The sequence below is a fragment of the Hakea prostrata genome, chromosome 8 (genome assembly GCF_041222555.1).
Source record: "Hakea prostrata isolate BN-2017 chromosome 8, UWA_Hpros_2, whole genome shotgun sequence".
Classification (NCBI taxonomy): Eukaryota; Viridiplantae; Streptophyta; class Magnoliopsida; order Proteales; family Proteaceae; genus Hakea; species Hakea prostrata.
In genome coordinates, this window is record NC_142607.1 from 18506492 (window position 1) to 18518481 (window position 11990).

The 11990-nt window shown below is 37.9% G+C and overlaps 1 protein-coding gene across 1 annotated transcript; it reads right to left on the bottom strand.

Annotated features, from left to right (window-relative positions):
• Nucleotides 1–189: 189 nt before the first annotated feature.
• LOC149007365 (guanosine nucleotide diphosphate dissociation inhibitor 1-like) lies at nucleotides 190–11391 on the bottom strand. The gene is made up of 14 exons (XM_089167043.1): nucleotides 11123–11391; nucleotides 8438–8568; nucleotides 7489–7513; nucleotides 7305–7388; nucleotides 7070–7177; nucleotides 6768–6940; nucleotides 5916–6027; nucleotides 5719–5799; nucleotides 5568–5630; nucleotides 5337–5438; nucleotides 4896–5020; nucleotides 1948–2158; nucleotides 1770–1844; nucleotides 190–735 (listed from the first exon to the last, which is right to left on the bottom strand). Exons 1-14 carry the CDS (start codon nucleotides 11207–11209, stop codon nucleotides 685–687), a joined length of 1428 nt encoding a protein of 475 aa, XP_089023169.1. The 5' UTR covers nucleotides 11210–11391; the 3' UTR covers nucleotides 190–684.
• Nucleotides 11392–11990: the final 599 nt, after the last annotated feature.

The window sequence follows — 11990 nt, forward strand, 5'->3', positions numbered from 1 at the left end:
AACAGATCTATTTTCATCTCCTAAAGGAAACATGTTTTAGGAAGTCACTAGGTTCTGTTGCAAACTTGAAAGCTCTCCCCAATCGAAGGTAGATCATCAATTGTGTAATAGCCAAGTGACCATGTATACGAAATGCAATACCAAAGACTTGTTGGGTGGTTGATCTGCCTATTTCATCTCAGGCCGGATTGTTGGTGGATTACTGGATTCCTCCAAAACCCCAAGAAATCTCATCTTTTTGCAATGCACTCTATACTGACTTGTTACCAAGACATTTGAAATCTGCCCCTGGAATTTTGGTTTTCCAAACAAATAGGAGACCTAGGTCATTAGGACAGTCAGAATTGTTCCCTGATTTCTTTATTAATCCATTTTTATCTAAATGTAATCAGAAATTCCCTTTGAAACAAATTTTTCAGCCAATATGTTACAACTGATCAATGTTACCCATACCCACCAAATTTATATGATACTGTTACTACCATTATACTGTTCATGACGTAAACATCACCATTACATGCATAAAGACTATATGATTCAAGCTGTGCTTGAAGAATCAACATAACAGTAGATTCAAGTATTCAACATACTTCAGTCTTGTTGATTTCCATCCCCAACATGGCCTTGTAACACATCAGAACAGCAAACTCAAGATGCCAACACTTCTTCTGAGAGATGCTTTTCTCATTCTTCAGAGGCACTTGCAGCACTTAAATCCACACTGAGGTCCAGAACCTACTCATAAAGCAAATATGTAGTTAACAACATTTAAAACTGATTTAAGTTGATCTGAGAATGCTAAGATGGATGAATGACAATTAAGAATGATGAGGTAATGAATGATCATACTAGAGCTAGTTTAGGAGTAGCTCCAATAAATGATAAGCTATGATAAAGTCGATTGAGGTGGCACGACTATATTCAATAAAGGCCTTTAAATGGCCCTGTACGACTATATTCAATAAAGGCCTTTAAATGCCCCTGTACTGAGGAGAATGAGGGACAAACCTAAGATAATCTTAAGCGAGATAGGGAGAAAGGATGTGCATAACTTAGACATTGTATTTAATATGGTCTCAAATAGTGCTAATTGGAAGGTAAGGATCCATATAACCGATCCCATTTAGTTGGGACAAGGTTTGTTTATTTTTTAAAATTTTGTTTTGTTTTGTTTTATGTTGTTGCTTCTGCTGCTGTTGTAGGCTCAGGTTCTCAATTATAAGTTTGCATTACAGCTTTGTTTGTTTGTTTGTTGTTTGTTTTTTTGTTTTTTTTTGTTTGTTTTTTTGTTTGTTGTTTTGTTTTTTTTTGTTTGTTTTGTTTTTTGTTTTTTGTTTTTTGTTTTTTGTTTTGTTTTTGTTTTTGTGGGTGGTGGGGGTGTTGGGGGAGGGGGGGGGGGGGGGAGAATGAATTGGGTAACTTTGGTTTGAATAGGAGGAGAGGTGACCTAAAGCTGGCAGTATCACTTACATGTGAAGTTTTAACAAAGTTGACCATGTGCAGTACAAGGCTTTGAAAATCCATTTAATAAGAAACCAAAATTTTAGAAAACTGGTTGAAGAAAATAGACAATTGAACATTACAGGGAAATACACAAGGGGTTTAACATGGTTGAATAATGTGGTACAATTTGAATGGTCTATGTCTGACCTATATATCAAGCAGTGAGTAGAAATTAATCACAAATTTGACCATAATTATGATTGGAAACTGCATCAGCTGTCAGACCAAAATTGATCACTTGGATAAAATGGGAAAATATTACCTACCTTCCCAGTAATCATGGTATACATGTTGAGCACATCCACAACAGTAGATTCAAAGTGCGTTGTGGCATCATAACTCTGTTAAGAAAAAACATGAGCTGCCTTGGTCAAAAGGAGTCTGCAATAACAGAAGATGAAAATTTATATGCAGAATAACAATCAAGACGCATAAAACACTCACTGTTGATATAAAGCAATTGTCCAGAGATGGTTCATTTACAGGTTCGTATCTGTCATAAACATCATAGAATATCTCATCAACAGGCCCTAGAAGGTCAACTCCTGGCCTTAGTTCTGTCTCAGGGTTGTTGGTCTCTGCCTCCATAGAAACAAATGCAATGAATTTACCCTTAGGAGCAACATTATGTGATGAAGAACAACAGAAAAGGTACCTGGTCAACCAAAGTCGTGATAACATCAATGCAGAAATGACATTCTACCGGCTGGATTTTAGATTAACAATGAATAAGATTCCTTGTTTTAGAACAAATACGATGTTATACATCCATGATAGAAAAGAGGGATTCAATTGTTTTCCCATGAATGTTGCCAAAGGAACCAATCAGATGACAGGAACCATATTACCAGTTTTGGTCAACCAAAGTCGTGATGAAACATTCATGCATATTAGAGAAACCATGATGTATTTTCTGAGGACCACTAAATCATATCTGGAGTAATTTTTCAAGCCTATTTGTGTTTATAAGCAGGTGCAAAATGCAGGTCTGATGTCCAAGCAGAACTTGGGATGGATTCAGTTCAGGTGAACAGCATCCGCAGCCAAGGGATGATGTAGAAGAAGAGGAGATTAAAGAGTCAATTATGGGAGTGTTTACTCTCCCACAGATCATTCAATAACAAAGTGTATTACACCAGCTCCCCAGGGAGTTAAAAAGAAGGGGGCGGGGGGGGAGCTAAAACAAGGGGCTTACATCTTACCTATATAAAGAAAAACGGGGCTCTAAAGTGTCTCTTAGAGCAACTGGGGGGGACCAAGTTACAGCTTAAATGTCTCTTACCAACTACCAAGACGGTAACAAAAGTACCCCTTTTAAGACAAACTTTAACCAGCCGATATCTTTGAATTGAAGGAGCTAAAAAGAGCCAAGAGGTAGGTCAAAAACAACCATAGAATAACTGGAGAAGAAAGACATGATAGCATAGGTGATGTAAACCCAATTTTAGGGTTAGAGTTTCTTGGGAGAATTCCCTAAATTTGGGGTTTTGCCCAAAATGTTCAACCACACCAGCAGATAAGGAAAGATTATGGGAAGATTGGAAAGAGGTTGGGGTTCTACTAAATTCATGTGGGATGAATAGGGAAACTAAAACTTATCCTAAAATTAACAAGATTGATCTAGGAAAAACTAGGGTTTTGATAAGCTCCCAAAGGGTGGTTTGAGATACCCAAAATTAATATGGGAAAACTCAATTAACAAAAGCAAGATGGGTTGGGATTAATGGATCTTGGAAAATTCTTTCCTCTTTCATTTCTTTCTTTTCTTCTTTCTTTCTTCTCTTTCTTCTTCTTCTTCCTCCTTTTTATTTTTTATTTTGGAGGGAGGGAGCACTGAGAGAGAGAGGGGTGGGAGGTTGGGGGATGGGACTAGGAGGATTGCAGGGGATAGGGGCTGGCAGGGGTGGGCAAAGGGGAACAAGGTGTTGTGATGGGGTGGGGTGGGGTTTCCTAGGTAGTGCAAGAGAGAGAGGTGGTGGGGAAAGGCTGTGATGGGTTTGGAATGAAAGGGAAGGGGCTTTTCTTTGTTTATCTTTTTTTATTTTTTATTTGGGGTGGGGGGGGGGGGGGGGATACCTACTCGTAGAAGCTGCTGGAGATGGAGGATGACTGCTGATTCTTGAACTAGGTTGCTGCAATTGAAGGCAAGAAGCTATAAAGATCCGCTGTGGCCCTCCCAAGAAGGCCACAACCTATTTTCCCACGAGTTAATCAATTCTTTTTTCAATGTAGACTGTTTTCACAAATGAAAGAATGACTTATTTATAGCCTTACATCAAGAAGGAAATGATAAATACCTAACTCAACTAGGGTTTCCTTCATAAGTTAGGATACATCTTACAATTAAATAACAACCACATAAATAACTCATCTTGAAAGAAAATACCTAATTATCCATAAAGACTCCTACTTAAAAGAAAGACACCCTATGACACTAGAACTCTACTAACTCAAGCTATGACTTCAAGACGTTATTGGACTCAAAAAATTAAAACCAAAATTTGGAAAATCAGCAGCTAATGAGGGCTAGATAATGACTAAATTGCCCCTTTTGGGGTTTGGCCAGCCAAAGGTGCACCACCTGGGTAGGGCCTTAGAGCCCACAACAAGGTTTTTGGCCAGGGGGTGGGCCCTTGTTCACATCAATAGGACTGGAATTGTGTGTGACTTTAGTTGCTAAACACATGTATAGCTTAGGACTGGAACCTTGTGTAGCTTTACTTCTACGTGAATGGGAGTTCTTGCATGTATGGAGAGAACAAAATCAATGCCCAGCTGGTTTTGAGTCTGGAAAAGCTACCCACTGAGCTCTTGGAGTTGATTCCGAAGGATACACACTTGTATGGGTCCTACAGTGTGTAACTGAATATTCGTACCCAGTTGGAACAATGCTTAAGAGGGAATTCCTTCCTGATCATAGTCTTTTCCCCACTTTCCATCCGGGATTCTAGGAGGCTGGGTATTTTGTGCTGTTTTTCTCTCTAATACAAAGCTTATCTACCAAAAGGGGGGGGGGGGGGGGGGATATTCTAAAAAAGAAACTGTGGCTTTGAATGCAGCTGCCACCCATTAAAGCGGGATAAGGTTGAGTTGAGTTCCTTGTTCATGCAATCACATGAAGGTTTAAGAAAACACAAAACAAACTGTTTCTATTTCACCACGCTCCTAGTCTTTTCAAGTGGAAAAAGAACAGGCTAACAGTCTGGAAAAACTTAGTGACGGGCACATCCCAAGCCATAACTATGACTATCCCAGCAAAACAAGCATTAAATTTGAACATGTCCAAGGATGCTTATGTTAAAAAACAGGACAATGATATTTCTGACACAAAATTAGTGGAGGATGTGAGAATCCAATTCTTCTGGGAGAAGTTGCAAAAGAACTCAACTCACATATCTGATTTGTGTCCTAGTTGCTTCTGTGGCAGGATGACCTGTACTGAAGAAGAATCATTTGTGTTTGGGATGGGATGGCTCATAATACAGATAGCCCTAGCAACTCTTCCAACCTTCCTCACCTGCTTCATCATTAAGTTATATTACACATCAACTTCCAAGTTCCATCTCCAATTTGGAAAAAGAAAAATAAAAAAAATAAAAAGCAAAAGTATATGACAAGTGCAATCTGTAACATACACTCTTTCCATACTTACCACAAAAATTAAATTTATTTATTTTGCTGACTTGGAAATAGTTCCACACACAGGTTGGATATTTTCAATTTTAACCGAGTCCAAAGATTACTCGTTACCCCCACCCCCCAACAAAAAAAAAGGGAAAAAAAACTCAAAAAAGAATTAATTATTTTTCCCATAAAGGAGCTAAAAACTTTACCTTGCTGGTCAAGTAGGAAGGATCACACACAAGTTTCTTGCATCTTGCAGTTTCCCCCTCTGATGTAACACCAAAAACTTTTCCTTCCTCATCAAACTCCACCTAACATTTGAATAGGACTATCATTATCTATCCTATGAAAATAGACATGGTCTCAATTAATTTGGTTAAGAATATACATGGTAACACAAATATGTCAACACACGATGGAAAATTTTAAAAGAAATATACCTTGCACTCAGGCTTGTTTAGCATGTAAGTCCCACCATATACAGCACTAAGTCTTGCGAATGCCTAGAAAATGCAAATCTTCAAATACTAGTTACAGTAGGGAAATAAACACTTGTTTCAGGTTGCAAAACAGTGAACAGAACACACCAACCTGTGGAAGCTCCCCTAGGCCATACAAGGGATAAATGTATGGTGACCCTCCTTGAAAGCGTGCAAGTGATTCCGCATAGAGCTAGCAAAGAATGAAACACAAAGGATGCAATGATATAGTAAGGTGGATAGAAATTTCATTTTTGTTTGCTTAAGTAACAAATTTAAAATTAATGAGGTGGCTGGGCACCATCTTACCTTCATTCTCTTTACCGTATCCAGTGCAGGCTGGTCCAGGTAGCGATCATTTGTATGAAGTGCCAATGCATGTCCAATGAAGTCCACAGTGTTTTCATCAAGACCGTGTTTTCTGACGGGAGAAAAATGAAACCATAATCAGAACAACATTGATTTTGTTCTACACAATGAAGAAGAAACAGGAGCTGCTAAGAAAAAGAAAATAATCACAACTGATCAAGAATCAAAGTTTATTGCTGGGGCGGTACCATATGCCCCTAGAGAATCCTTTGGAAGTCCATGAGATTCTGCCAGATGCAATATTTCAAGAGGAAAAAGGAAGAAGATAGACAAAGGTATGTAACTAGGACTGCAACAGGGACGGGCTGGACCAGGCTATTCAAAACTCAATCTCACCCCTGGTGATCAAATTTTCTGAACAGGTTATCCATATAAAATATAATTATATGTCTAGTTTAACGAAATGTTATTGCCACACTAAAAGGGCATACCAATGCATGAGGCTCTTGCCACTGTCTGGAGAGGGTCATAATGTACATTGAAGTTTAAATTTCATTAACAAAGTCCATCTTTTAAAAAAAGGACTATTTAAAATAAGAAAAGAAATAGTATGACCTACAGTTGACATGGACCAATAAATTCTACACGTGATCAGTCTAGAGATCTTATCTATCCAAAGGTCAAAATAACCAATCAGCTCTGAAGCAACGAAAGTAGCAGAGATGGAAATTTTCCTTTCTGGACATGGAAACATCTTCATCATAATGATTAAATAATAGGAACAATAAGGCAATAACAACGATAGTGAAACATAAACAAATTGAGGTTGGTAAACCAAGATTATAAGCGCACGAAATAAGTTCTCTTGTTGTCACTCTTGTAAGGTCCATTCCTTCATGTGTTCTGGGGTTGTTTTCCACATAGTTTTGAACATAAATGATGAATTTGCGAGCACGGCGCTTTTCAAAAAATCCCATCAGAGGAGACTGAAGGGCCTCCATGTCAGTTGCAGGAACCTTGTGAACCTATTACAGTGATAAGCGATTATAAGCTCCATAAGAGAGCAGTGACAAATATTTGTTCAGAATTTTTTTATTTTTTCATTTCAGATATTGAAGGTTAACTGGATGTTAAGGAGTGCTTAAAAGATATACCTTCCCCTTACTGAAGACGTAGCTACCATCTCCAGCCTTAAAGGACAGATATTTTGTCACATCAGTGTGAATAAGGACACGAACCAGACTACCGTTTGCCATCATGAACTTGTCAGTTGTCACCGGGAATAAGAAGCATTTAGTAAAAAGAACAAAGATGAAACAAGAAACAGAAAATGTAGAATTTAAACATCATAGCTTAGTTACACCAATAAAAGTCCATAACAAAACATACCTTTGGGATCATGTCCACATTGTAATCCCTGCTAGAGCCCAAATGTGCAGGAGGCTTATCATTTCCTCTAAACCTTTTCCAGATCTAAAAGCAGATGAATCACAAAATGATCAAATATGAAAACTCTAAATCTTAAAACAATCTGAAAACTCAGACAAAGGCTTCACTTCAACAAAATTAGGACCTGAACGAGGTTGAGTGAGCAGGACCTAACAGACAAAAATGACAAAATTAAGGTAAATGACCCAAAAATAAGAAAAAAACATTCAAATATACAAACCGATGATCCTATAGTCATTTGGCTGGCCATTGAAAGAAAAAGCTTGCATCTGCTCCCCTTATTATATACCGGTCCCATCTCTCTCTAGACTTAATGTGGTAAAGAGGAAAGAGGTTGGGTCAAAACTAAGATGACTGCTGGGGAAGTCGTAAGAAAGGATATGCAAATGATAGGGCTCAATCCTAGTATGACCATGAATAGAGTTGCTTGGAGGACTAGGACCCGTGCAGCCAACTATGCTAATTTAACATTGTCATTTACCTACTTATTCTTCTATTCAATTTCACCTTTTACAGCTTGTCTTTTATTGTTTTATCCTCTACAGGATCCATGTAGCCCCCATTTAGTTGGGAAAAGGTTGCGGTTGTTGTTATATACACAGATACAAATGTAAATTAGTAGTAGAATACATTACTTAACATTAAATCATTGTTGCTTTGCTATGAGAAACAAGAAGAAAAAGAAAAGGCAAATAAGAGAATACTTTTTCTTTGGGCGGTTGAATTAGTATCAATACTATTGATCAGAATAGTTTGAAAGAATAAAAAATCCTTAATCATTGATTATAAAAAGAAACTTAAAAGATTCATGTCAACCTACAAAAACAACAAGTCAATCTTAACCCAATGAGGTCATCTACATGGATCATAGCCCTCCAATCAGCTATATTCAAGGTCATACAAGATATAAGGCCTAAGATAGGTATGTCTTCCCTTACTGCTTCTCTGAAGGTCATTTTATGTCTGCTCCTGGCCCTTATCTGAATCAAATCACTTCTCCATCTTGAGGTATCCAAAGCCTCCAATGAACATGGCCATGCCACCCCAAACAAATTTCTCTTAGCTTATCATACACCAAAGCTACTCCCAAACCAACTTTAATATTATCATTTCTTGCCTTATTCTTCTTAAATTTGCCACTCATCCATCTGAACATCCTCATCTCCACCACATTGACTTTATCAGTATGATACATCTTAATTGCCTATCATTTTGCATCATACATTATAGCTGGTTATACCCGTACAAAATTTCCTTTTAAGTTTAAAGGGACCACAGTGATCAAACAACACTTTAACCACACTTCTCCCCTTCATCTATCTTATTATAATCCTGTATGAAATGACATCCTTGATATTACCTTCTTTATTTAAATTGAGTCTAGATGCCTAATATCACCTAGAGGAACTCGCCTTCATCAATTTTCATCACCTCAGTGTTTATTCTGATGCAACCATAGTTCCACACCATATAGTCCATCTTTCTATACTAACATTAAAATTGTGTTACTCCAATGCTGATCACCAGACCAGAACTCCTATTTGGCATTGATCTCTATTTTAGTCTCATCCACCAAAACAATGTCACCAGCAGAAAGCATACACCAAAGGACCTGTTCCTGAATATCTCCTAGTAAAACATCCATGACAAACACCACCAATCATCAATGACATTCCACACCCTGCTTTGTCCCTCTAGGTAGGCAGTCATTTCAGCTTCAAAAGTAGGTCAGCTTTAGAAAACCAAGCAAGTCCTTTCACGAAGAAGAAAGTCCAGCAGGCTCTGTCCTAAATGTTGTATGTAATAAATCCCATCTCCAACCGACCCCAACCACAGACCCCCCCCCCCCAAACCCAAAAAAAAAAAAGACACCCCCAGAAAAAAAAGAAAAAAGGGTCCACTTCTACTAACACATGCTAGAACGAGAAAGCAGCCTTAGCCTAACCTACTTTGATTCAAAAGGTGAGCAGCACCACTATTCGTTGATCAAAAAATGGATCAAAGGAAGTTTATCCTATGTCATCATATACAAGGGATGAAGCCCCTTTCATTCTACTTGACTCTTAAGGTTTTCAAGAATGTCTAATGCCAATTCTTAATTAATGCGCACACCAGGATAGTGCCTACAGCTAAAGTTGCAAAGCTGCACAAGGCTGCCTACACCAGTCAAATTTTGTATTGTTTGCTTCAGCTGTCAACATCTTTCTTTTGTATATATTAGTGTTTAGTTAGCAGTTCATATGTTAGTGTAGATTCATGTATTTTTTATGAAGCCAGCCTTGCCTGCAAGACATCACATGAATTGAGATGCTAGAATCATTTGTTTTCCTTTTGACGATTAGCCACTCCATTAAGTTTGCATATCAAGGCTCAATCCAATCAAGTTATAGCATCTACCAGTTTCGCCATATCCCCCTTCATTTTAAGGCGAGGATCTTATACTGGTGCATCCAATTCTGTCTTTCTCTATCTTTTTCATCCAAACAGGATTAATGATTCATCAGTATTTACAACACCAGTCAATCTTCAATGCGATAATTTATGAGGTGTCTGTCTTTGTGGGTCTTCTCTATTTTACACATACTCGATAAGGTCACTTCTCCCCCACCTTGTCGCGGCTTCCCTTTTAGACCAGGAAATCACATCTATTATGTACGTCCCAACAGCTACAATGCAGGCAAAAATAAAGACTTGATCCTTGATGCAACCCAATTGTAATTGAGAAATCACCATCATATTTAGATCTTGCAATCTCCAATTTTTTCCATGACTCTCCTAAGGAAATAATTTCTCTCCTGGATCTTCTTAACGCTAGGACCAAACTTACTTTTTATGAATAGCAAGAACTGAATTGGTCTTCCATAATAGTAATTTCCTCTCTCAAGTAGGTTCAATAACCCTTTTCCATAATTTCATGGTATGACTATCAGTTTTGCACCTCTATAATTTTCTCAGCTCTAAATATCACATTTGTTTTTGTGAATTGTAAATATGATGCTTCTCCTCCATTAATTTGGCATTTCATTGGGTTCATAATCTTATTAAATAGTTTATTTAGCCAAAATAAACCACAGATTCCTAAGTTTTTTTTGACATTTCTATTAGAATTTCATCTGGTCTTTCCCCTGTGTATTTTCATCCTCCTAAAAGATTCTTTAGTTTCAGATGCCCAAATTCTTCATATATAAAAAGGTGTAGACAATCTTCACATTCCAGATAAGAAAAGCAGTAAAAACACAATTGACTTCATTTACGGAACACACAAACAAAAAAATACAGCGATAAAACTTCTTTTTTCTGAAATAAAAATCATCCCAATTCAACAGAATAAACACAATTAGCCATTACATAGTATCTACATACCAACTTACTAATGCCACGTGTTGCTCCAAAAGAGGTAGGGGGGAATTCAAGACGAACAAATAAAAAAGCTATATTACCAACAAATTATTAGCTGATAGCTCTGTCTCATCAAATTAGAAGCCTCGCGATTTCTCACTGAAGTGGGGAAAGTTGAGCTAGTGACGTATAAAAACAAGATTCAGGGCCATCTGTTGTATTCCAAACAATAAATTGAAAATAGAGTGAACTAGAAATCACGCTATCCTAAGTTAGTAGAGGGATAATTTTTCATTGAACCAACGGGAACAGGAACAATTTCTAAGTAAATTCGCAAATTATATCTCATTGATTGATACAAAAACGGAAGAAATGCTAATCCGACATGAATAGAAAGAATATGTGGGAGAAGTGCAAACCTTGAGGCCATCAACAGAGAGAAGACCACTGAGTATGCATTCTTTGAGGCCAGTTCCAAGCACTATAACATCGTACTCTTCGTCCATGGCAAACAGTGAAATTGCAAGTAGTAGAGGAAGAGAAATCCGCACTGGCTTAGTTGAAAGTTCGAGGATTATGTGTTCAACTGTACGTAGATTCCCACTCAGTCAGTCTCGGGAGAGAACTCGAAGAAAGTAATTTCTCAATATACAGTCCAAGCTCTGCTGACGAAGAAGACGAAAAGTAACAATAAACATAGCCGTAGAGATGAAAATCTCGTTTGGGGTTGGGTGCCACTCGGATGGTTTGGTCTAATTTCGGTTGGTCTAAATCGGCAGCTGACTGGCCAAACCGTAACCAAACCATTAAATTTAATTTAATGGTATTTTTTTGGCCAAACCAAACCCTCAAAGGGTCTAAATGAAAATTACTCTAAATCTATTACATTTTTCGTGTCCAAAACTCGAGATAAGTCTCTCTCCTAATGTATGATGAAAATGTGTAAGGAAAGCACAAACCTCTATCCTGATAGATAGAGGATCCCAACTCCATCACTAGGGAGAGTTGAGCCTTAACCTCACTAGATTCAAATCATTTGCAGTGCCCAAGTGAGCAGCCATCCAGTAGCTAGCTCTCAATGAGCGCCAAGTGTCCCCTATATACTTCCAATCCTTTTGTTATGGTATTTTTAAACCGATCTAACCACTTTGGTTCGTCAATCAGACCAAATAATGGATAATTCAAGTGTTAGAAATAGATAGGGACATATGGAGCTCATTGGGAGCTAGCTGTCGTATGGCCGCTGGCATGCTACAAAGGATTTGAATCTAATCTCACCATCAGGGG

What these genes read in the sequence shown, in the direction of transcription:
- LOC149007365 (XM_089167043.1), bottom strand. Translation starts at nt 11,209, where the DNA reads ATGGACGAAGAGTACGATGTTATAGTGCTTGGAACTGGCCTCAAAGAA. An exon ending in TCTCTGTTGATGGCCTCAAG is followed by an intron (nt 8,569 to 11,122) that starts GTTTGCACTTCT and finishes GCAAAATGATAG; the next exon opens with GCAATTAAGATGTATCATAC. An exon ending in GCCTAGGGGAGCTTCCACAG is followed by an intron (nt 5,631 to 5,718) that starts GTTGGTGTGTTC and finishes TGCATTTTCTAG; the next exon opens with GCATTCGCAAGACTTAGTGC.